General features: G+C 41.9%; 1 protein-coding gene across 6 annotated transcripts in view; it reads right to left on the reverse strand.

The window, feature by feature from the left end:
• Nucleotides 1-25,551, reverse strand: part of enox2 (ecto-NOX disulfide-thiol exchanger 2) — a 126,243-nt gene that overhangs the window by 62,201 nt on the left and 38,491 nt on the right. For 4 of the 6 annotated variants that reach the window (XM_076011898.1, XM_076011927.1, XM_076011891.1 and 1 more), the window contains one exon: nt 10,436-10,582. The exons of 1 other annotated variant lie outside the window; for it this stretch is intronic. In XM_076011898.1, the coding sequence (XP_075868013.1) occupies nt 10,436-10,582 (147 nt within the window). Of the gene's footprint in view, nt 1-1,423; nt 1,443-10,435; nt 10,583-25,551 lie in introns of those variants that run through there. One more of the 6 variants, XM_076011936.1, reaches the window with a different exon arrangement.

Here is a 25,551-nt window from a genome sequence, read left to right on the forward strand (position 1 = left end):
CTGTCGATGTAATGACTCAGTTGGTATATTTTTACTTCCAAAAGCCTTTCTAGGAAGGCTTGGCCCGTCTCCGCGCCCTGGCTTTGCAAAGCACTTCTCCCAATCTTCAATTTCACCCGACAACAAAAATGACATGTCCATGACAGACAAAGGGCTGTAACTCACTGTTGTAAATGAATTCCTTTTTCTTCAGAACATTAGCGTGTGTGTGTGGTGGGGAATGTTTTTCCATCATTCTAAATTACGTCAGGTTTCCTTGCAAAACCATTCAACCATTTGCATTCATTTGGTTAAGAAAAACAAGACAAGTGGTTGATAGAAGGTGCTAAGTAATTTGTTTCTAAAATGATTGACTGAATGTTATTCATTTTTTGGAATTTTAATTCATTTAAATCATCTGGTCTTGACAGGTGAAAAGGGAATTTAGTATTCAGCAAGTGAGATTTTTGTTTTCGTAAAAAAAAAAAAAAAAAAAAAAAAAAAGACACTTCAGAAAATTAAACAAAAAAAAATCAAGATTAATATTTCCATATATTTAAGAGATGACTATACACTTAGGACCTTTATAGTTAAACTGATTTCTTCTTTATTCACTCTTATAAAGGCTTTAAAATCTGTAAAGCCTAAAAATGGACCAAACATCTATTTCCAATATGCCACCATCAATCCACCTAGTAGACTACTAACAGTTCTACACACATCGGTAAAAAACAAGAGCAAAGCTAATATGAGGTGAGAAGAGACTTTTCAGCTTTTCCTCTGGTAGCTTTTCTAAATGCCACAAACAATGTGTCGGGTCAGTGGCGGAACAAGAACCTATGGAATTTAACAACAATCATCATCTGCGGTGCTGACTTTAAAACAAAGTCATTAGCTCTCCTCGCACCACATGCATAAACACCTGGGGGTGTAAACGAGTCAAGCAGCGAAATGTCAAAAGGGCCATTTATGAAGCTGCTGCTGTGTCGTGCCCCCCCCCCCCTCAGCCAAAATAGCTTACAGCCTCCAAACGGCAGAAACTAGCACAACATAGCCGCAATAAATCGACAGTGCAGGATGTTTATACAGAAGCATTACTATCCAGTGGCTTTGATATATGCTGTGGCCTCAAAAATGAAGCAGGTGGAGGATTGCACTCGATTTCAAGAAATAGCTTAAATTTCATTCAAAAATCCAATTCACCAGACTCAGACGGGCTGAAGGGGAAAGTAGCTGCCTTGAAATCAAGTTAAACGATTTTGCATGAAGTTTCACAATAAACACCGGCTCTAGGAGCTTATTCTGGAACTGCAATGTGACGCCACAGTGTGGTAGCCACTTCTACAAAAAGATTGCTTCTCTTCATGTTATCATCAAGAATGTGCCTTTTTTCGTATTCCCCGGGACGAAAAAACAACCAGACACTTGCAGCGTAAGTACTCACAATTTGTGTCAAAGCCAGTTATTTCCTTGACTGCTTGGTCTCCCTTGGCGCCCAGATGTGTTGTTTAAATACCATTTTTCCCACTCGCTTGGCCATGCGCTGGGTTTGTTTTTATTTTGCCTCTGTGAATTCAATTCCTCACATTACAGTTCCGTCCTCAGCCAAACAAACACGTCTAGTTTGCGCTGTCTACAAAATGCGACCCTGCTTACGGATAATAATGAAACGTTGGCAGAGAAATTATTACATTCACAAGGGAAGTGTCAGAACAGGGCCAAGACAAGGAAGCAGAAATGTCCTATCTTCTCGATAAAATACCCACAATTTAGCCCCATAAATAGTTAAAATGACTTCACGTGGAAGAAAAAAGGAGTGAAATAGTTAGCCAATCGTAGCGCAGGGCTCTCGTCGTGCAGCAAGTGAGAAATGAGGGCGCTGGGGAGCTAGTGTCAGGACGATAATGAAGAGGAGTGGCAGAGGAGATGTTGAGCATGTTGATTTGGAACCCTAATGTCAGGCAGTCACAGGCAGCTGGTGAGGCTCAGTTAAAGTGTCTGGAGGCTGAGCGAGAAGACAAAAGGACAAAGGAGGGAAAGGAAAGGGCAATGCAAGGAGAGGTGTTGATAGCAGGGGAGAAGAGCCGCAGGGCCTCTGTGATAAACACACGGAGCAGGAAGACAAAGCTGCGGAAGCTAACGGCAAATCAAACATTATCTTGAACCGCCTTGCGCCGTAACCAGAATATTTCAGAAACTCGTTCTCTTGCATTAAGCTTCCGCTTTATCACATTTTAAGATTGTAAATCTACATTGTTTTAAAAAGCTCGCCATGTCAAAGGCATGTGGAAGATTTATCGCTAAATGCGACAGAGGGAGGTAATGTGACCAACACACCCGGTGCCTTCAAACCAACTTACCACACCAGGGATCATTTGAAAGCCAATATCACTTTACGGGTAATGGCACAACAAAATCTCATCCCTTAAGACACATTAATAATTCATCAAAATGAAACCTGCTTGCCAGAACGGTAATTGTAACTGTTTTGTGGTGAGGTCACTAAGATCTCATATGGCCGTAACTTAGACTTGGATTGAAATGTCTGGGCAATAGAAGCACAACTTTTTCTGCCTCATCTTTTCATTTTTATTCCCAAAACAAACCCACTAGTTTACTGGGTTTGTAAAGTGAACACAATGGAAACATTTTCATTCCATTTTGACCCAAGGGTCTCATAAAAGTAGTCAGATTGGTATGGGTTTTCATAAGATGGGTATATGAGACTGTTGGCCCAAATGGCCAAAAAAAGAAATATAAAAAAAAAAATAAACCTCAAAATAAGCAGTAGGCTATAAATTCTACTGCTTTTTCTGTTGTAATAACAAATTATTGGGAAAACAAACAGCCAGCTAACAATTTAAGAACAACAAAAAAGTTGTTTTGTGGCCAGTTTTTCAAATACATCTAATCTTTCGGAGGCTCAAGCAGCAGGCTAGAAAAGATAATAACCAGAATGAGTCTGACAAATATTAATGGCTAAAGAAAAACTGTTTAAAAGATGACCTTGGACATTGACGTCCCCAAGGCTTGCAGGGTGAAGTGAGGAACTCGTCTCGGAGCTCATTGTTTGTCTTTGGAGGTAAAAGCTGCAGGAACACAATGTGAAATGAGAGCCAGCCTCACTGGAAGCGAGCGGGGAGCGAAGAGCCCAGGGGGAATCTGGTCGGAGCTTCTGCTTAGCTTGAGACTTTGCCATTAGCTTTATCGTCAGCCGGCAGACGCAGCAGAACACTGCACCTTCTGGCGCTCTGAATTATTCAAATCTGATGTTTGTAGGCTTAAGTGAAGTAGCACTTAACGTCTGACCAGCGCGGGTTTAAAGAAGACTGTTGGGGCAGAAGAGAACGCAAAATTAGAACCGCTGGCAGTGACGGAAGAGATGTTGAAGGAGAAACTTACATCTGCCATTTTATTTTCATCATGCCCTGGATCTGAGATTGCGTAATGTTATTGGGGTTAACTTGCAGTTAACAATATAGTCTCCATAGCAACCCATTTTAGATAATGTATAAAAGTTTAATTAGTCGCAGTAATTAAACATTTACACTTGCAGTATAGGGACAAAACAACAAAATAAAACACTTTTGAATCCTGAAATTTGGAGAAATTGCTTGCACTAAATTTCACTGTAATTTTAATCTGCCCATTCAGCTGCCTGTGTTTTCCCGGTGGGTTTAATATTGCCATGATATGTTTGGACTGAGCAAAAGGAATTCCACAGGGCACCTTTAACCCGTGTCGTGCTGCTTTACTTCAGCCACCACTCCATCCTTAGCCTGTGTCCTTTGCAGACATGAAGATTAGTGGAAGCATGCGAGGGCTCCTCTTTCCTGCATGCTTAGAAACCACAGTCGTTAACCTTGATGCTCCCCTGCATGCCGCTGTACATCCTGCCTGTGTGCTTCGTTTTAAAACCCCAGCCTGTCATCCCGTCCACCATCCATCAGCATCGCTCTAAATCACGTGTGTGGCCTCCGACGTCACAGAGACTGACAACCAGCAGTGGATCTCCAGTGAAACACAAGGCAATAAGCCAGGCACGTGCACACACATACACACCTCTCTGTCAATGGTGCAGCCATATATCTAAATCATCCGTCATCCAAGACAGCGCAAGTAGCCCATTACATTATTTGCCTTCCAGCAGTATTTTGCATAGTGGGTCAATAACTTCTCATTTTTCTGCAAGCTTAGACCCCATTAAAGAATTCAAATGTACTGCAGTCCTTAAAGAAAAAAAAAAAAAAAAAAAATCACGTTTGGTCTTGTGAAGTTTAGTAAAGACAGGAAATAGAAAGCTTTCTTTTTCCTTTAATCATTTTAAAGTATAGCTATATTTTTTCCACAATGTGAGACCCACAAAAAAAAGCTACCAACCATGCATAAATGGCTTTCCTGAAAGCCTTGCTTTTACTCTCCTCTTCGTGCAGCCAAGGGGCACGATTTTCTGTCTGAAAACGAAGCTTCCATTTACTACACAATGGTTTTGGGCCAGCCATTGTTGAACCAGGAAGAGCCACTGTTCTGTTCTGCCTGGACACTTCACCCGGGTATAATAGCGAATGGGAGTAAAAATATAGAATGACTGTGCTAATGGAGATGGTATCCAGGGGGCAGTAGGCCCGGGGTGGACACCAAGGCAAATCCAGGCTGAGAAGATGGGTGGGAAAAAGGAAACTCCAGAAATTGAATTGACTCTGAGAAGATGCAAAGTCACATTAAAATCTCCTGATGGCTTTTACATTTTTAAACACTGTCAGATGTCTGGACATAACATTAATCCACATTCATTCATCTTCTATACCCGCTTATTCCTATTCAGGGTCACGGGGGTCTGCTGGAGCCTATCCCAGCTGTCTTAGGGCAAAGGCAGGGGACACCCTGGACAAGTGGCCAGTTCATCGCAGGGCCACATTCACACTCACAAGCACACCTACGGACAATTTAGAATATTCAATTGACCTCACATGCATGTTTTTGGAGTGTGGGAGGAAGCCGGAGAACCCGGAGAGAACCCACACAGACACAGGGAGAACATGCAAACTCCACACAGAAAGGTCCCAGGCCCGGGCCCCGGAATCGAACCCACGACCTTCTTGCTGTGAGGCAGCAGCGCTAACCACTGCGCCACCGTGTCACCCCCCCCCCTCCTAGTTGTGTATCCCATTACAAGATACAAGTTGACAAGTCACCATAACCCTGTCACAACAATTCAAACAAGGCTCGCAAGGTAACTGTGACTCTGAGAGCAAAGATTCTACTGACTCAGAATCCCGGCCGCTGCCATTAGCCATGTCGGTTCCGCCTTTTCTGCGCTTGGAGGGCGGTCGTCTTGTTTCCACATAAATTCAGCGTTTTAGGCGTCAGAAATTGGAAGGCAGGCTGACGGTGTTTCATTCCGGAAGAGACCCAATGAAGAAAAATAACACAGATCACATAGCCACTGCTGCCGTAACGGTCTTTTCCTGCAAATATTCAGTCATCTAAAGGGCCTCTCTTTCGTGAGCATTTTTCCCTCTAGTAATTTTAATTCACATGAGAGCTAGATACTTTTCTTGCCCTTCATCTCATTGAGACAAATTCCTGGGTTTGAGGTTTGCTTTCATTGCTGATGTGTGAATGATACTGCTCTGCTTGTGTCTTAATGGAATGCCAAAGTCAGTCTGAGTTGGAACTGCTGACGAAATGAGGATTCAAATGGGGCTCGCAAAGCCACAGGCTGCTGTGTGAATGCACAACAACATAAATAACGCCACAACCAAAGCTGGAATGCAGTAATGCGGGTCCAAATAAATATTTGCAGCTGTGCATCATGTCTGCGTTCCAGCTGTTCGGGAGACACTCTGGCTTCCTTCCTTCACAACACGTATCGGTCTCTTCCCCAACTCAATGACACTGACCTTTTCCTTGAAGAATCGACACCTTTTATTCAACACCAAGTTCACACAAAAGGTCAAAGCACAAGAGACGCAATTGACGAGGGAACCTTCTTTTTGGCTGACAGACTTTGTGCAGTATTTTGTGGGGATAAAAATAAACTCATGGAAAAGCATAAGCGGTATTCCATACACACTCACTCTATACCGATTGATCTAACAGGTCCACCTGACATAGCCTCCAGTTGAAAACTTTTCGACTTTTGAATGGAAGCTAAAACAGAAACGGAACCATCACTCTCAAGAAGGAAGAAAATTTGTCCTCACATGAGTTTAACCACCGCTCCATAGCCAGCTGCTATCCAACTCTAGTTCGACAAAGCCAGTCGCGGGAAAGCAAACAAAAAAAAATTGTTCAGGGAGGAAGGCCTTCAGTGGACTTTTTATGTTTTTCTCACAATGCCGTCCTGCTCGGAACTGTTGCTATAGCAGCAATCCATGCAAATCTCTTGAGTGCTGGCCATAGTTTACAACCAAGGGCAGCTTCTTCTTCAAGGGCACCTATGTCATTCAAACTCAGCTACGGCAGTCTTAAAAATACTAGGGAGTTCTTTATTTGTAAGAACAACATTGTGCAAACTTAATGAAGACTGCATCATCATAGATATCAGGACCAATCAAAGGCTCCTTTTTGCCCCAATAATCAAAATTAAATTTGCTAAGAGAAAGAACAAATTTCTGTGTGTTTCACATCTACTAGCTCTAAAAAAAAAAATAAGAAGAAAAAAAAAAAAAAGAAAATCAAATTATTCATTTGGAGTTTTTTTTGTTTTTTTTTAAAAGAAAATCCATATTGTCCATCCATATAAGATCTAAAATTCAGACCAATAGGAGGCACAAGCAGGTTTTCTGCATTCTACCACTGGCAGAAAAATGCAAAAATAAACCTAACGGCAGAAAACAAACGTTCAAAAGCAAGCACCAAAACACTGTTTACAAATTTAAGGCAAAATAGGTAAAGATCATCTTATCAAGTAACATTAAATGTCGTGATAAGTCTGTTGAAAAAAATGTTTGTTGCATCCATATGTTGCATTAAAGATGCAAATTCTGCACCAAAAGTTTAGATTCTCATCAGCATGACGCTAGCATCAACCAGACAAAATGAAGCTCAGATGCAGTTGCCTTTTAACTTCAGATTACACTTATTGCAAGAAGGGGTTACCCTGGTTCACGAAAAACGGCCAGCATCGCAAATCATGTTTATTTCATCAATTTAAGATTAAAACGCAACAGGAATTCAGGGGAGAAAATGACCCCCACTGGCTGCAGCCTCAAACTGATAAAAAGTCCAATTGGAAGGTAGTCAGCTGCTCCAGGGCTCTTATTGTTACTATGGACTGTTTAAAAAACAAACACAGGGATAACGAAAAAGCACACGTACACATTCAAATAAAACAAGATGTTAAAGGTCCAGGCTGAGCGCAGCATCTAACTTTAGTGGGAAAACAACTGGATACTGGAGACTTTGAACTATGCAGCAGCGCACCGCCTCAATTTTACAAGGCTCAGAACTACGACTCGATAAACGGAACATAAACAAACTATAAATTCTCTTGTAGGTTGGCATGAATTTTAATGAACGTCAGTTTTCTGAAGCTCTCTGTGCGAACAGAATGGACTCACATTAACAGTTTGTCTTTTGTGTTTTTCGCAAACGGAATCTCAAAGAAACTTCAAACATTTCTTTAAATCCTTATACGTGCTGGGGACTCTTGATAATGCATGTATCTTCTCTGCAGTTGGGCGTTGGCATGGCGGCTCAGTGATCATTAGCAAATAATGCTACCAGCGGGGTGGCATTAAGTCTGTAAGGACTCGGCACTCCTCAAGGGCCACATCAAACAGCCGCCCGTCTCCTTCGCTGCTGCCTTAAATCCTTCATCAATTATCGGAATGAAATGCAGCTGTGCCGAGTATCTGCAGCCAAGAAAGCTTGCACATGCATGCTGTATCATTCAATTCAATGCAAAAAAAAAAAAAAAAAAATCTTCTGGGAGTCAAGACTCGGAGCTTCATCAGAGGGTTGGAGAACAAGAGCGCGAAAGGAGCGAAGATTACCTACGTATTCGTAAGCGTTTAATTCGAGCCCACAAGTGATCACGCCGACATGTAAACAAGTTCTATGTACTCATGCCATGTTTAAGCTAAAGAGATTTCTTTGGTGAGATTGTCTCTACAGAGCAACAACACTGCCTGTTTTTAGAATTGGAACCAGGTTATCAATCGGGCTTTCCTTACCTGTGTGGCTGTGCATGACAAAGAGTGCGGACCGGGAAGCACTGCTGTGACAGCAGAGCGGCCGGATGAAAGGGGAGACCATCACGCATTACTCACACTGAACCTAACACACCGTCGCCTCTAGAACTTCAAACAAATTGGTTTTACTCCACTGGACATTTAACCATCTGTAAAATTCAGACACATTTGCACTGTCGGAGGAGGGGAAAAATGCTCCTGACAAAGACTCTCTGGTTGTGCTCTCAGCCCACCGACAATAAACAGGAAGCGCTGAACTTTTAACAAGGGCTACGGCTGAAAAGCTACACGGAAGGTTTTTGCCGTCTGGTTTTGTTTCTGTTCTTTGGACTCTGGCTGGATGTAAATTTGACTTCACCTCTTGCCAGACTCAGAATATTCATCTGTACCGGCCACACGCTGATACTCCATTTATCTTTGTGTTGTCCGAGACAGAAACCCCTGTGGTTGTCCCAATAACCCAGTGGTTCTCAAACTTTCTCTGTCACGCCCCACCTTGGAGGAAGAACATTTCCCCCCCCCACCTTCCCAACACAGCTTTATGTTGTGCTCCCATCTCCTCACAAAGTGCAGAGAATAGCCGCGCTTTCAGGGGTCTTGTTTTGATGAAATTGACCACATCAACAACATCAGTCATGTGACAACATCACATTTTCTTTCTGTCACACGGGATGACGTTGAGCGTTGCGTGCGCTAAGTCATAATATCGCGCCAGTCGCGGCGTAGATCACGCACTGATGGAAAGGTGTTTGATTACGTTCTATCAGTGCTCAAAAAACGTTCATTGTCCTCTGGCTTTTTCGCTCGCGGCTCGCGCATTAGAAAGAAAATAGACCAGACGCCGAAATGCACCCCGCTTCAAGTCTGGCGTGAACGACACCATTGTTCCGCAGCTACTCGCGGAACGATTCTACAGTCAAAAGTGCCCAACAACAAAGAACACTGGCCATGAAAAAAAGATGAAAAAAAAAAAATTAAATTGTCCATTCTTCCCCTAATTCGAGCTCTTATTTATTTAATCGTATGAAATGTCATTGGTACTGCTGACGTGTAAACATTCCCTTTTAGAAATGCGATATCGTTTACCACATGCTGACGGTAATTAATATGTCTGTATTTTAACCTGTCAATCTACCTGATGGCTCCCTGCACGATGAGTCTCTATAGGGTGTCTGGTGGTATACAGAGCTGTTCGACGTGACGAAGAGCAACCGATCGAAACGCTCTTAACGAGTTAATAAAAAGTTATCCGTGGTTGGGAGTCAGTATTCTTCCTGGGCCTACCCGACTGCTAAGCACCTCTGTGATGGAAATAAAAAAGAAAATCAAAGCATACTGCAACTCTTCTCTCTTTTGATGTGTTTATGATGGAGGCTTACATGATATGTTCACTTCAAATGTGACACCAATTTGGGCTTTTTCCCTCCCTAAATCTTCAGAACAACCTGCCAGTTTTAATTGAGCAGCGTTAATGTTTAATGAATCAAAACAAGCGGGGAAGACTGAAACAACTGCAAACAACATCCAAAACCAATTCAGCATTTTTAGTTGTTGTCAGACAATCATCAACGGTCCAATTAAAGTCCGACATGGTCAGTGAATTAAAATGGAATTAAACTTTATGGAGATGTGAACCCATTCACGTGTCGACGTGACGAAGAGATGGATCGCTGATTAGAGTCGTTAATGTGCGGTATTAATCCCGCCCCATTAGCATCACCCACGAATCTGAGAAACATGGAGCCACCTCTCCATCTTAAGAGCTCCATTCTCACTATTCCTCACAAGGCAATTCATTAGTCGGGGTTTAATTAGAAACACTTCTTTAATTTGACACATTACCAGGAAGAAAAACGGCACTAATTCCAATTAGAGTTTAATCACGGCGCTCCGTGACGGAAAACACATGTGTAAACAGACCGTCCCGCGGTGGCGTGTCCCTGTTTGGACAGCAGGTCAGTAGTTTTGATTAGCAGGTGTTGTTAGCATGGTAAGAGACAGTTGGGCGCAGGGTTTCCTGCTGCAGCTGCCTGACCTCCCGACAGGCCAGACAACCACAGCCTCAGGGCATGGCAGGCTAATCAGCAAATACACACTGGCCCCAAAAAAACAAGTATTTTCCCCTGACGTACTGGCACATATAACTGTATTACACAATTTCTGCACAAGCTTCTTCAATTTATGTTGAAGAAGAAGAAGATTTGAGGCAAAACCATATTGCAGAGTTCACTTCCTGTAAAGGAGCTTGCTGTCAGTACCTGGAGGCAGACTGGCCCTTTTCCTCTTCTTGCTGTTCTCTGAGGCGTTTTCCAGAGGGGGACACTCTGGCCCCAGTGGCCCGCTGGAGCCGTTAAACTGGAGGGGGTCGTTGTTGGTGGCCGGATCGAAGGACAGAGCGTTGAGTCCTGGAAGACACAAACCCATAGAGCCTCATTATAGTCGAGGAAGTGCCGGAGCAGCATGAATTATGAAACGGGAGGCACTTAAGCGGCATTCCTGCGATTTTTATATTCAAATCTTGGGTAGGAACATTAAAGCGTGCGCAACGAGAGACTCCATACATGATTTTACCTTTTTTTGTTTCAAATGAAAAAAGGAAGAATGAGAACATGAGATTACTCAGGAGAGGACATAAATATTTGTGGTATAATTTATACAGTTATGGCACACACACACACAAACACACACACACAGACACACACACACACACACACACACACACACACACACACACACACACACAACAATTGTAGGTCAGGCTGCTGTTGTGACAAAAAACAAAAAACAATAAATCTAATCACAAAAGTTCAGTCCTAAGTCGGCAAAATATGCAGGTTATTTTACCAGAATTCTTTATGTTGTGTTCCCAGACAGAGGGATGACACAATAGTGGGACCATGTCTGAATCAATATTTTGTGAACACACACACATGAACACAGCCTTTTCCTCATTCTCATTTCCTTCACTTTCCATCAAGGTCGACTCCAACAAGGGCACACGGCGACAGAGAGAATATGTTGATATAAAATAAAATCTGCCACCAAGTGCTTCCGAGAATCTGCGGAAAGATCTGACTGAAAAATGTTACGACCCTGCTCAACCTAACGTGACTGCAAATGTGGCAACGGCGTTTCTTCAACACGAGGAAAGAGAAAAATACAAAAATAAAAAATAAAAAATAAATCAAGCTCACAAACACTGAATTACATGGCAACTTAACGGGCAGCTCAGAGGAGCAAAGCTCATTACCATATCTACTTTGCTCACTGTTATCTTACAATAACAGATAAAACAGTCATATCATAAATACCAGACAATGGACCCACAGGAAATACACAAAACAACAGTCCCCCCACCCCAAGAAAAAGGTTTTGAGATTTCTCCAGAGTCCCAGTAAAAGATAAACAACTTAACCTGCACTTCCCCTGCTTAACATATCAGCTATTCTCCTCCCCTTAATCGCATGCATTTGTTTAGAAGTGGGCAGGCGTCCTGCGGAGACTCTACAGTATACAGTCATGAAACATTCATGACGCCTCTTTCTCAACGGATTTGTTTTTTTTAAGTCTCCATCACGCTGCAAATCAACAATCTACCCATGGCTCCGCCACATTTCCACAGGACGCCCACTCAGCAGGCCTCCACCTCAGTCAAGTTTAATAAAGAGCTTCACCTGTTTGCCGGGTTTATTTAGTTTTTTTAACTCTACTTGGCAGAATGGGGACTCCGGCATGTTAAAAAGCAAGAGGTTTATGCAAATGATTTGTGTCGTAAGAGCCTTACACGAAAATAAGATATGACTGGATTAAAGATTAAGTTCAATATAAAAAATTTACACACTGGTATTATTGTCTTTCAGTCCCCTATATTTGGATGGACAAGAAGCTGATGGGTGAAAAAGCTTATTAAAGTGGAGGCTGTTTGACAACAGCAGTCAAAAAACTGTGCTTATTCATATTGTAACAGGAAAACGGAAACGCTGAAAGCCACAAGACCCCAGTGTTGGAGCTTTGCCTCGTTAAGGGCCTCGTTGTCATTGCTTACAAACAGAGCAGCTGACGGAGAGACACTTCCCTCGAGTCCACAGCAACTCGATATTTGTCACGATTTCTTTTAAAGGTGCCTGTCAATTCTACAGCAGTAATCGCTCTTCCAATATCAACTCCGTCGCCGCTAAACGGCAACAGTTCACAGTCAGACAGCGGTCGATGGCACGCAGCGTCGCTGGAGAGGGGCCAAGACAAAAGCACAGGGAAATGACCACTTCCAGGCCCAGAACAAAGCCAGACATTTTGCTCATCAGGGCCCATTGGCACAAATATTTATCAAAACTGTCGGGCCTTAATAACACCAGGACAGGAAAGGAACTCTAAATGGGGCATAAACTTGAAAGGCGCAGCAGACAACAGTTTCCAGAGGCCAGATACAGTGCGTGCCCAGGTCAGGGATTCGTGGAGCCACACCAAGAGACTCGTTTCCAGTACGTTTAATGTGAATCATGATGCTACATCTGGTCGGGAGTGACAGCATTACAACAGCGCAAAGCAATGGGGTCAAAGTCAGGCAAAGATGTAGGTTCAGGCTCAGCGGATGAAACAGCTCTTGGCTGGGCGTTGCTATTCCATCAGACCAGATGTTTATTTCTTTGTGTTGAAGGTTTGGAACCAATTACCCAGTTTGAATCCAATAAAAGTTGAATTTTTGGCTCAATGACACATCATACGTAGATCCCAAAAAAAAGGGATTGTCCAGTTTGGACAAAGTGCAGCAGTATGCTGTGTGTGTGTGTGTGTGTGTGTGTGTGTGTGTGTGTGTGTGTGTGTGTGTGTGTGTGTGTGTGTGTGTGTGTGTGTGTGTGTGTAAGTGTTAAAAAAGTATGGGCACATTGACCAGCAAATTAACAATGGCTTTGCTGGGTCATTGGCCCTGTCTGCTGTGCAACTTGTTTGTCTGTGTGCTGATGGATGGCCTGCTTAAGTTTCAACAGCTGGCCAGAGGGAGGAGAAATGTCCGGGAGTATCCGTCCCCAGGGGAGGAAGAACAATAAATACCATGAGCCTGGTGGAGACAGGTGGAGGCTTTGGTCAGAAAAGCCAGCGCAGTAATGGGGGGAAATGAAAAAGCTGAATCAGGAGGGAAAGTGAACGTTCGGGCGCCTCGGGAAGGAAAGAAATGTCGCAAATGGAAGTGACCCGATCTCACATCAAGGATGCATTAAAGAAATGTCCCATTAACTGAACATGGAGCCAGGAAAAGAATGGACCATTAGAATATGCAATCAAATTTAGAGGGTCATTAACTGACAATTTTACCACCAAAGATCTGGAACCGACTGGTATATTGGCAGAGCGCTGTGGGCAAAGGAAGATCCTAATTCCTTTAGGACTGTCCAACCTTCCAAAAGCATTGGCTGCAATTGATTTTTCTCACCAGAGAAGACTCTGTACACATCTTATCAAAAACTGGAGACTAACAAGTTATCGCAGTCAAAAACAACAAGCCAAACAAAAACAATGAGCCTCAGCCAGATGCGCAAAACGCAAAACAGACGACGACTTTTAGTGCGGTACTAGAAGTGAACACAAATCTGTAATTTTAAAGGTAGCGTGGAAATTGTTGGCATCAAACCTGCTTCTTCGAATCCAGATCAAAAGTTTGCAGTGCTGCCCTGCTCTAATTCCGAAACATATCATGCTCCTTAAGTGCTTCACCCAACCAATCACACATTAGGGCATAAATAATGCAAAACATAAGCAGTGGTTATTCAGTGAACCACTGCAGCTGAGTCTAAGGAGTGAATTATAAATCAGCGCAAGCCCTCAGTCCATGTTGGCTTCTGCACATTCATTCACTCTAACTGGGCAAAGAGAGAGTCTGTGCACCCCAGTCAAAGTATGAAATAATACTACAGTGACTTGATATGTTTCATCATTTTGGTTGCTTTGTGCGACACTGAGCACATTTTAAATTTTAAAGACATGAATGGGAGGAACGAAAAAGTCATCAGTGAGCACATTAAGACACACACTAATAAATAAAATCATCATTACAAGATTTATGCAGAAACCAGATCATTCATGTGGCCATTTTCACATCATTATGCATTATCCCATTTCAGATAACGGATGAATACTTCAAAATCCAACAAATGCAACCATCATTTACCCAAATAGTCTGTTTTGTTGGACGCCTGCACGACATGGTTAATGTGGTCTCTTTTTGGTCTCTGACAAGTCTGCATGTGTCACCTGATGTCGTCACAGCATGAGCAGATGCACAGCAGTCAGTGACAGCAAACACGAGAGACATGAAACATGCAGAGCTCATTTTTAGAGAGGTGACGAAGCATCTTCATGTTTTCAGGAATGAAAGAGCTCAACTCCCTTCATCTTCTGATCGAGACGTTAGCAAACACAGGGATGCTGAGGGTTTTTTCTTTTTCCAAAGAGGGTCAAGATTAGCTAATGTTGTCTAATTGGCTAATCTTAAAAATAACTCCTTATTCGTTATTTAATTATATATATATATATATATATATATATATATATATATATATATATATATGTATTATTTTGCACAAAAGCATGTCATCAAAATAAAAAACAAACACGCAAAACAACACGACCACTTTTTTAAGCATGTTTTCCAAACATGACGGCACCCGCTGGAACGACTTGAACTGGTTCCGATGCCTCGATTTTAGGATGTCTTGAAGGAAACAAAGTCTCATCATTGACGTCATGAAATTGGAAAAGTAATCCAGCTGATCACGATACAAATAAGGATAATGAAATCACTGCATCACTGAAGTGCATGTAAACATTTCAAATCAGATCGTTACCGTCACCTAATTACTCCGAGTTATCAGATTATTGAGGTCATGTAAACAAGCTTAATGTCACAGAGAGCAGATGGATCTAAACCTGAACAGCATAAAGCAGTTTCTAAATCCAAGGACAGGCCAGATAGTGGCTCACTGCTGGGTCTCGTGCCAAAAGTGCAGCACATTTCTCTCCAACCTTCCAATTGGGAGGAAACAGCACCAAGTGGCTCAGACAGAAAATCTCTGAGATGCAGACAATGAGCTTTGGCTGATGGCAGCAGAGCCTCCTCAGCCTCTCTCAAAAAGATTTAGGCTGTGTGCACTTGGCCTACTGCCAGCTGTCAGTGCGCATGCAGCAAGTTCCCAGAAGTTTCAGAGACCTCCAAGTCTTTGTTTGAATAGATGCTAGAAAAATTAATAACAACTGGATCAATGAAGACAGTGTGAAGCAATGGAAACACTGGAGGATTTTTCTTTTTCTTTTTCATTGCAATCTGTTTGTTTTTTTTATGGTATCAGTATCTATGCGATACACAATGAAGTACGAAATCTGAAAATACATCAGTTGTAGCCATGTATCAACAGCTGGTTTACTTAATCTATTTTCATTTTACAAACTGAATGTCGGTCACTCTGCCTCACAGATGTTTTAATAACTTGTTCACACCAAATCCCACTGGCAGTGTCGAAACCTGGCAGGGTTGTGCAGAAAAAAAAGGCAAGCCTCACGAAATGAATACAGCAGAACCTATTGCGTAACATTTTGTTGTGTAACTTGCTGTAGTTTGCACTTTCCGGATTCCGATCGCCGTGTGCGATATTCGTAGTTTGCCAAGTTCACATTAATGCCTGATCGGCGAGAGAATGGAAGGGACACTTACTGACTTGTTACTGACAACCAGGCCAAAGTGGGGCTTGTACGAGTGCTGGATAAAAGCAATGAGCTTGTGATGTTTTACTCAAAACCATCACAGTGTGACGCCTGCGATAGGATCAACATGTCATCAACAGCGCTCTCCGTCTTGTGATACGGCTTAATTAGAAATCCAAGTCACCGCTTCCCATTACGATAAGATTCAAAACCACGACGTACTGCGATGACGGCATAGTCAGCCGGCCAAAGGCCACAGTGGAGAGACGGTGAATGGCTATAAGCTCAGGCGGCAGCTGGCAGCTCTTCAAACAAGATCCCAAATTAGACTCTCGTCAGCTGGAAGGTTCCTAATGAAACAAAGTCACAGGACCTCCATTAGGTCACGCTAAAACTGTTTCATCACCGACCAGTCAGCATAGTTAAATGAGATATTACTCTATTCATAGCCTGAGCGCCGGAGAGGAACAACGCCATGCGTTCAGGCACAGGACGAGAGGTCTGTGTTCCGCACTTCCTAAAAAAAGGTAGCGGCCTGTCAACTTCTGAGTTCCCCTAGCAGATGCACAAACAAGGTGTTTGACTGATATGACTTAGCAATTGATAGAGAAGCATCCCAAGCAGCTGATGTATTCTCATCAGGCTATTAGCCACATCCCATGTATTTATAACAAAGGGAAAAAAAGGCACCAGAAACAACAAGCAGTTCATTTAAGTGATAAACCAGATCAATAATTGCGCAGCTGCTTTAATCAGCAGGCTTAAAGAAAAAAAGGAAAAAGAAAAAGAAACTTAATGTTCGAAAGCATCAGTGCACACTTTGTTCCTGACTCTTGTGTTTCAGGCAGAAAAGGTCAAACCCGGGTTAATTAGAATTTGGAAGTACAGGCCCACGATAAGCAGTGGTTCATAAAATGAGACAGACATGAGTACAAATTACGGATGCAAACCAGACCAAAGTACACAAAATGTATAATTTCTTATTTAGACAGTTATATGTCAGTACCATTTAGATCAAACTAAAAGTGGTATTTGTGAACATACTTGGATAAAAAACTTGGTATAGAATTAAAAATGACATCAAACGCCAGTTGCGCTCAAAGGTCCGGTGCATTGGATGAAGTGCTATCTAATGGTAGAAATGCATATTGCAAAAAAATAAATAAATAAAGACACAAAAAAAAAAAATTCAATTTAAAGTCCTACCTCATGTCATATTTGCCTCAAACCAGATGTGATACCATCAAATCCCAAGCAAATCCATGTGCTATAGACACAATACTGGGCAGTAAAGTCACGTCCATCTAAATACAAAAGCTTATTTAAAGCAAATACAAAACACAAGTTTTAGTGACTTTATTAAATTATAAACATGCATTTGTTGTTGTTTTAGGCCAAAATATCCCTTTGAAGCATTATGCAGTGGACGTTAAAACAATAGTTTGATGTGAAACCAAACTCTTTGCCCTCTTTTTTTGTTTTGAATTCATTAAGCAGTTTTATCAGCACGATTGTGCTGTGGGTGCCGATGCATCATCTCCTAATATTGTTAGCAGATGATCTGATGAATAATCAGACTGACAGAGTCCAGCCAAGTGAAACAAAACCTTGGCTTGCTTTCATTACGTGGATCCAAAGACAACTGAATAGATCAGAGAGAAGGCTGGCTGGCGTAGGAAAGCGTCAGCGTTTGCAATCAATCAGTGCGGCAAAATAAAAGAAGTCTTCCACAGGCTTTGATGACAGAAAATTTACCGGGGCGATTGAGGCAAATAACGATTTAATGCTCACTTTACAAATTGCACACCTCTTGCTGCTTCCATGGTTGTACGATAAATTTGTTGTACTGTCCATTATTGGCAAATTCTGTTGCGCTGATTAATGAAGTCCATCACTCTTGTCAGCAAAAAGAAAATGCAGCTCTGAGTTGGTTTAATTTTCTCCACTGTAGCAGAAAACAGGATCACTCCTGATCCCAATCAGGAGTTTGTTCTGTATATTTATTTATTTTTTTGTTTGGCACCATCAATCTCTGATAATACTCTGTATTAGTCGCCGATAACACTAAGCATCCAAAACTCATTATCGCGTTTATCGCTGTCAGTGACACTTTTACCCGTGCTGACCTATGGCCACAGGAGGTGATACAAGATACTGTGGCAAACAGTTATCTTGAGGCCTGTCAAATGAAGAGAGACTGACGACGTCGGCTGGGGACTGTCAGCTCTATCACAGGCAAAAACATGCAAAGTAAACACTTCCCTTGCTGAGCAGCGGACGTAAAGTCTTTAGCTCAAACTCGCTCAGTCATTTCCAGCCATGATTGCTTGGTGGGTGTTGATTAATTTAGTTGTTGCTTGAAAACACTTCAATACCAGAAATAAATGTCAAGGAAAATAAAAACTGACAGTCACTTCGGGGCCAGTAATAAACGGCACAGCAACTGGGAAAAGATTTTTTATTTCAGAGGCTGGTGAAGTGTTTTTGGAATAGCTTAAGAAAAAAACAAAAAAGAAAAAGAAAAAAACTGACCTAAAATTTCTTTAATTAGACTTCAAATTAGGTTGACTGATAGCAATGAGAGAGAAAAAATACTGAAAAAGAAAATCAGAATAAATAGCATCTTAAGAATATCAATCAAAAGCAAATTTAGACCCAGAATCAAACCTTTCAATAATGTTATCTTAGTAGATAAAGGAGTCAAACAATCCAAAATATTCAGCATGATCTGTATTAAAGATAATGTGAGAGGCACCAATCAGGAATAATATCGTGACAAATACATAGAAAATAATCATTTACCTAGAGTTGCCAGATGGGTAAAGGTTAATGTATTCCCTCATGGCATGATGACATTTTAAAAGATGTTAACACAGAAATTCCATGGTGCATTTATTTATTTCCTCCCTGCACTGCATTTTATATGAAACTAGCAATAAACTGGCATGCAAAGTAGAGGCATGATGCTGCACTTAAGGGGCAAAATGCAAAGGCAGTTTTGTGTTAGCGAGAACAATGTGTTCATTACAGAGCAGTATTGCATGTTAGTGTTCTCAGTGTTTCTTTCTGATGGAGCTCATATGCAGCAGCTCGGACTGGCTTGCAAGCCGAACCAAATTTATTCACCATTATTACATCACGTGCATCCAAAATGTCGGTGACAGGGTTGAAAAAAAAAATGCCTTCTTAGACCCCCTCCATCATTCCTCCGAGCCTCAGTGAATTCTCTGAAGGTTAATTTATTTAAATCTGCCATCCACTCATCTCTATTCTATTAAACCGACTAAGAATCTTTGTTTTTTTCCCCCGCCGTCTAATCCGCTTTCCCCTGTCATAGGGCCGGTGCCCTTTCGACAACGCAGGGAACGAACAAGTGCGCGTGCACGTTGAGTGTGCGTGCGAGTGTATGTTAATGAGACAACAAAGCAGTTGATAAGGTCATGTTGGCTCACAGATGCATGTGCATCACTCTCTAGGAGCATTGCTGAACGTTGGACTGTAAGAGACACCGACGGTAGCAAGCCATGAAAGTCAAAAAAACGGTTATTCTTAGGAGAGTTCTTCTATTTTACACTGACCTGAAGGCCCCCGGATGTCCGGGCTCCTACCATCTGGCCTCTACTTTGGAAGAGGAACCACATGAATGCATTAAGAGCGTGGACATGCACAATTACAAAGGAAATAGTGGCTGTGTGGGCAATGCCGGAATCAGTGCACCCATTATGATTGGCACGGAGTCTGTGGCGCTAATGAGTCTGAAATTGATCGCCATGGCCTTGAGTAGTTGCTGCAGTTATTCGCTGTCGGTTAGAAAAACATCCCATGCGTTTGCAGGTCCCATAGGAATGGCTAATGAGAAGCTTCTACTGTCCACTCGGTGATCGCTCTGCCAACACCAAAGCATAACTTAAAATACATTTGCACTTTGCTTACATGTCAGGAGGGGTGGGGGGGTGGGGGGTGGGAGGGAGCGGGGGTACACTTCAATAGCACACGAGACTCAACACTTCTGCTGACCGAATGTGCCTCCTCGAACCTTCACTGGAACGATGCTGACTAAAAGCTTTCAATCTCGTGGCAGACAATATAAATGCAAACACGGGAGGGCACCTTGAGAGTAAGTCACTTCTAATTAGAGTGGGATTAGCTTGGGCGGGGAACTGACAGTTCTTCAGTGTTACCATTATGTACCGCCATCCCTCTAGAAAAGTCTGCTTGTCTAAAAATGTATTTTATACCCCTTTGCACGCCACCTCTTGTCATCTCCCATCTGTCTCCTCAAACTTAAGCTCCTCCTAATTATGCAGCAGCATTCACGTCATTGCTGAATCGTCATCTGTTCCCTTTAAATTTTTGTTTCGCTGGCTGCCTGCATTTAAAAGTCAGCTCCGAAATTTACTTCGGCTCAGTGGGGAAAGAGCTGCAGCCAAGTACCAAAGATTTATGATGCAGCATGACCATCACTGACAGAATCTTTTTGATATAAAATGGAAAGTCGTATTTCGCAGAGGAACTTTTCTATCTGATTGCAAGGGTTCAACTTTGGTTATTGTGAGGCAGATATTTCCATGCCTACCACTGTGGCCCCGATGCAAAAAGAAACGACTTCAATGTGTCAGAGTTAATTATGATCTTGATTTTATAGTCATATATTTCTAATATGGCTGCCCCAACGTTGGCAAGAGCAGGAAGGAGGAAACAGAAAAGCTGCTATTCAAAAGGGCAGATAGCTGTGCTCGTACAAAAAAAAAATAGGAAGACGAAGAATGAAGAAAATGGGGAGGATAGGAAATTACAATTTACATTTGCAAGAGTACTTCAAGGCTCTTGAAAAAGTAGACTTCAGAGACTGTTTAGATCTCAAGCAACAATGACAAAATTATTACATGTCCATAAATACATCAAGTTATATATGTGGTTTGTAAAACAACAACAACAACAACAACAAAGTTTAAACACAATTTATTTTCAAAATAAAACAGACACTGAACCAGTGGGTTGAGTGAGTCGAGTCTACTAAATCAGCACTCTGCATTCCAGAACATAAACAGTACCCACACACACAGTCCACACCACAAATTTATTTTCCAATCGCGTTTCACTTCTGAAAACTATGCCCACACCTTGTCAGTACCCTTCAGAACATACCAGAGGCTGCACTTTGTTTCATGGAGCGGAAAAATTCCCCTGTGTGTCAATTAATGTTCAGAAAAAAAAAAAAAAAAGCTCCACAGTTAGTCATATTGTTTGCTTTGTGCTCGCGGCTTCCTCTATCTTCCACTCTTTGAAATGAGCGCAACTGAATCCGTATCCAAATGCATCAGACCCCCTGAGTGACAGTACAAGTGAGGTCTCGCCACTGTGGATGCAACAGACAATTTTCAAAAGACAACTCCGCCTTTGATGCTATTTTGGGAAGCGTCTACCGTACAGGTCTGAAGGGGAGAATTGCCAGATGGCTACTTGTCATTTCCAATGAATTGGAACTGTGAATTCTCAACTGAGAACCCTGCTATCTGATATTGGTCATGATCTAAAGCACCAATGATGCCGTGACATACCTCCATGTTAGCGTAAGAGCCGCAAGCTGATTTCCTTTCAGTAATTCGGGAGTCTAAATTGTAGTTATGCATATTCTATCAACAGCCATGAAGTCTACTGCCGTGCAGCACACGCACAGATCAAGAGCAGCGCCCCCCCCCCCCACACACACACAGCAACCTCACCAGTCCAAAGGAATTGCTGTTCTAGGCAGTTGAAGCCCAAAGATGCAACACAATGAAAGCCTCCGAGGAAACAAGGTGTAATTGGGTGTACTGTTACCCCTATTTACATGACTCATGGCCGCACCCCTCTCTTTTACTCTGCCACTGAGGCCAACAAGAACGAGTGTAAACACACCGTTTGATACTTTTGCTCCAGTTTGGTTCTTGGTTTTGCTCCGAAGTAAGATCTACCACTGAGTTTTGGCTGAACAGAAGAAGATAATTAGCAACGCTACACATACAAAAGCGCATTAAGTGTGCTTTTGTATGTGTAGCCTTCCAGGGTGGTTTGGACAGCACCTTTTCTACAACCATATCCATTTGGTACGTTCATACATCTGTTCCAACTCAATTTTCCCAGTTTTTCAAAAAATTATTTTTGTTAATTAATTCTTTTTTATTATTATTATTTTTCAGTTAAAGCTGAGATAATTACCATGGCGGGAAAACTAGTCTTTATCTCATAACACTTTTAACTGTTGGGGTTGAATGAATAAACAATTTCCCCTCGTAAATCAACTAAGAAAACATATTTACTGCTTTAAATAACACAAAAGGTCATGGCAACATGTATCAAACATGATTTTTTTTCTCCTTCTGTCTTTACTAAGTGGTGGCATGCCCTCATCTTGCGACAGTGAGCACAAAACAACGTTTAGTCACACATGAAAGTGTCAATGGTCCCCACGGCAAGAAGCGTCATCACTCATTGTCTGAGGTCTCTTATTGTTTTGTCACTGAAAAATTAGTTGTTTTCTTTTTCTTTCTTTTTTTTAATGGCAAAGACAGTTTTAGTGTGCCAGAGGGAATTATCCAGTGAAGCATGAGAAAGGTCTTCCAGTAATGACCGGAGAAGACATGAGGAAAGCTGCCGCGGTGAAATTTAAGGTATAAATAAAGCAAGACACCAAACAGAGGCACGCAAGTGCAAAACAACACCTTCGATTGGGGAGGCTGGGAGCAACTACGGTTACGACATGCTGCACTCTGTCAAGTAAAAACCCACCCAGAAACTCATGATTTATTTGATTTATTCAAATGTCTTGGGTTTCCACAGATGCATGCTAGGGCAAAAATCTGACTCATTTAGAGGGAGAGAGCGCCACGACGACAAACAGTGAGGTGAATCATCTCTTTAATGCGACCCCCAGTGCAGACTTCCTGGGCAAAGTATGGCCCTGTAGGAAGGAGAGCAATGCATCAAACTCCAACAAAGCCTGAGGCCTCTTCCTTGGAATCAGTCGGGCACTTGGACAAGCACTGCTGTCATGCAAAACACAGTGTAAAAACCAGCAAACTGACTGTAGCACATGATAGCAAACCATTAAAAACTGAGCAAGACACTAACGGTTTCTAAATATTTCATCAAAACATGAAATGTTACTCTGTGATGTATTCTTAAACTGGTAAATATTGTAAACGAGAATGCAGCATTTCTCTTTAAAGTAGGTGGCGCCTAATGTGGAAAAGAGACACGCAAGTGGAACCAGTTGGTCTGGACTGGACTCTTCACAAGGAGAAAACTAAGCTCGCATCAGATTAACATGAATCTTATTCGACTGAAAGAGGAGATGATAATGGAAACCAAGGGCAGCGCGACACCAGAAAACTCAGGGCAGGAAACTGTCTCCATTTGCCAGTGTAACGCTCTCAGTTCTGCTGTCAACTGGAAACACCTGCTACTTTGAAACCACAAGCTGCCGTCCACTGTCAGGGTGTTCGGTTGGCAGCACCCTGTAGTCTTTCGGGATTTTGAAACTGAACCGTGACCGAGATGTGCGCTGCACGTTTAATTCTTTGGCTGCATGGAAATCTGATGTGTCTACGCTAGACATGTGGAAGAAACATGTCTCTATATTTTTAGCTGGGATATTGCACAAGTTCTGTCAGTCCGCTCTCCAGAGAATGTGCTTCATTCACTCATTGCAGTACTGTAGACACTTGTAGCAAATGAACCTCAATTAAAGCAAATACTCTATCTCTAGCATTGTGTTATGTTTTAGTTATGGTCTGTAAAGTCCTTGCAAATTTCAGCTCTTGTCAAAAAAAACAAGCTGAGTGGAAGTTGTGTCTCGTAACTCATCTCTTAGTTCTGAACATCGGCCCCAAAGTAATGCCTGCTTTTCCTAAATTATGTTCTGTGTCGTTACTTTGTGAGTCATTTCAGTTCCACGCTGTATGTTTAAAGTATTTACTGCTCTGTGCCTTTAAGAAGCTCTACAGTCCAGCCACAGTTGTCCTTTCGCGTTTCACTTCCATACACCTGGACATTGGGAAAGTCCTTCCATGCAGAGTTTTCATGGCCTGCCTAAGGTCACTGAAGCACGCAGACAAACTGGCTTGGCACTGAAGCGCTCATCTGAGAGAGAGAGGACATACTCGACCGACCTACTGAGTCGCAACTACAGCCATTAAAAAAAACAAAACAAATAAAAATCCCTTACATAAAAGAATCCAAATAATAATGTTCAGTGCAGAAAAATATTTACCTTATAGCGCTGCTCAGAGAGTGTTCTAAGTTACTACAAATATCCTATGAATATCATTTGGCAGCAAGAGCTCAGATGGGGTCCGAACGGGCTCTTCATCTGCATGATGATGCTAAAAAAAAAACTGTCTTCCCATCGAGCGACTGACATTTACAGCTTACCTTTGAGCACATTTGTCCTTTTTAAGTACCAGAATAGAATACATTTTGTGATTGCTGAGTCTTTGTAAAGAAGCCAGGACCCCTATTATTATTCTCTATGCACTTAGTTAAAGTTAAAATGGTCTGTAAATAAACCTCGCTATCTGTTTGTTTGCACCTGAATATTTCTGATTCCTCTGTCAAGTCCTGACTGTAACCCTAAATCAATGCAAAAGACGTAAAAGCAACTATAATTCACTTTGCACTTGTCATAGATGATAGACGACTTAAAGTCTGTCGTATTGTATTCAGCAATCAGCTAGTGTCTTGAATTCTCAACAGTGCGTTTAAAGTGGAGAGTGAAAAACATTGTGGTCTGCTTCCACGTGACACACAGCTGCTGTACCGCTTTCCTTGTTCAAGTTAGTTAAAATAACCACTTTGTTGAAGTACGTCATCATGTCTCAGCTAACCCGGTTTATTTTGTCATTTTGACCTTGTAGACAAGTTGAGTGGCACACCAGCTTTTGAAGCTCACATAATCATCAGCTGGCCCCTTTGAAAGAGGTTCTACGTTCCCAGCTGTTTTCACATCCCATACTGTCCCCCAAAGGATAAGCCCACATAACTCAATAAACAAACTGAGGAATTATATTATAATAATGTAATCTCGGCTATTTTCTCACGGCTGTCGAGGGGCTTTTCCTTATAGGCGAAACAGAAATAAGACAGGAAATGACCTTTTAATCCAGGCTGTTTGCTCGGCCATGGAGGCAATAAGGACAAAGCCAATTTGCCTTTTCATAGATCACATTTATCCAGTTATAGACCAGAACAAACCATGCAGAGGGCATTAAACCATCATAACGGATAAAGAGTCCCGCTTCTATTCCAGGCATATATATTCATTAGGATGTCTAATGCTTTGGGCTGTGGCAATGCGAGGAGAAACTTTGTTGTATCCTGAGTAAAACTGAAGTCGGGCCTTTATTGGTCGAATATATAGTGCTTATACCTTAAATAAATCAACTTTAGACGATAAAAATAAAGCACCTTTACTAACAACACAAAAGAGCAATCATGTTTTGACTATTTACTGCTAATTCATGTGAAATATACTTTAGATGCACATAGAGTATGTTGGATATAAAATTCTACTTTCCACTGAGTGCCATGCCTTGCTTGCACTGACAGTGAAATAGGAGAGTCAAATGGAGTGATTCAACAAAATCTCTCTCATTCTCAATCAATTTCAATCTTCTCTTCAATCAATACTGCTCTTGTC

The sequence above is a fragment of the Nelusetta ayraudi genome, unplaced genomic scaffold, assembly GCF_046127955.1.
Source record: "Nelusetta ayraudi isolate G7.1 ecotype Tasmania unplaced genomic scaffold, CSIRO-AGI_Nayr_v1 ptg000005l, whole genome shotgun sequence".
Classification (NCBI taxonomy): Eukaryota; Metazoa; Chordata; class Actinopteri; order Tetraodontiformes; family Monacanthidae; genus Nelusetta; species Nelusetta ayraudi.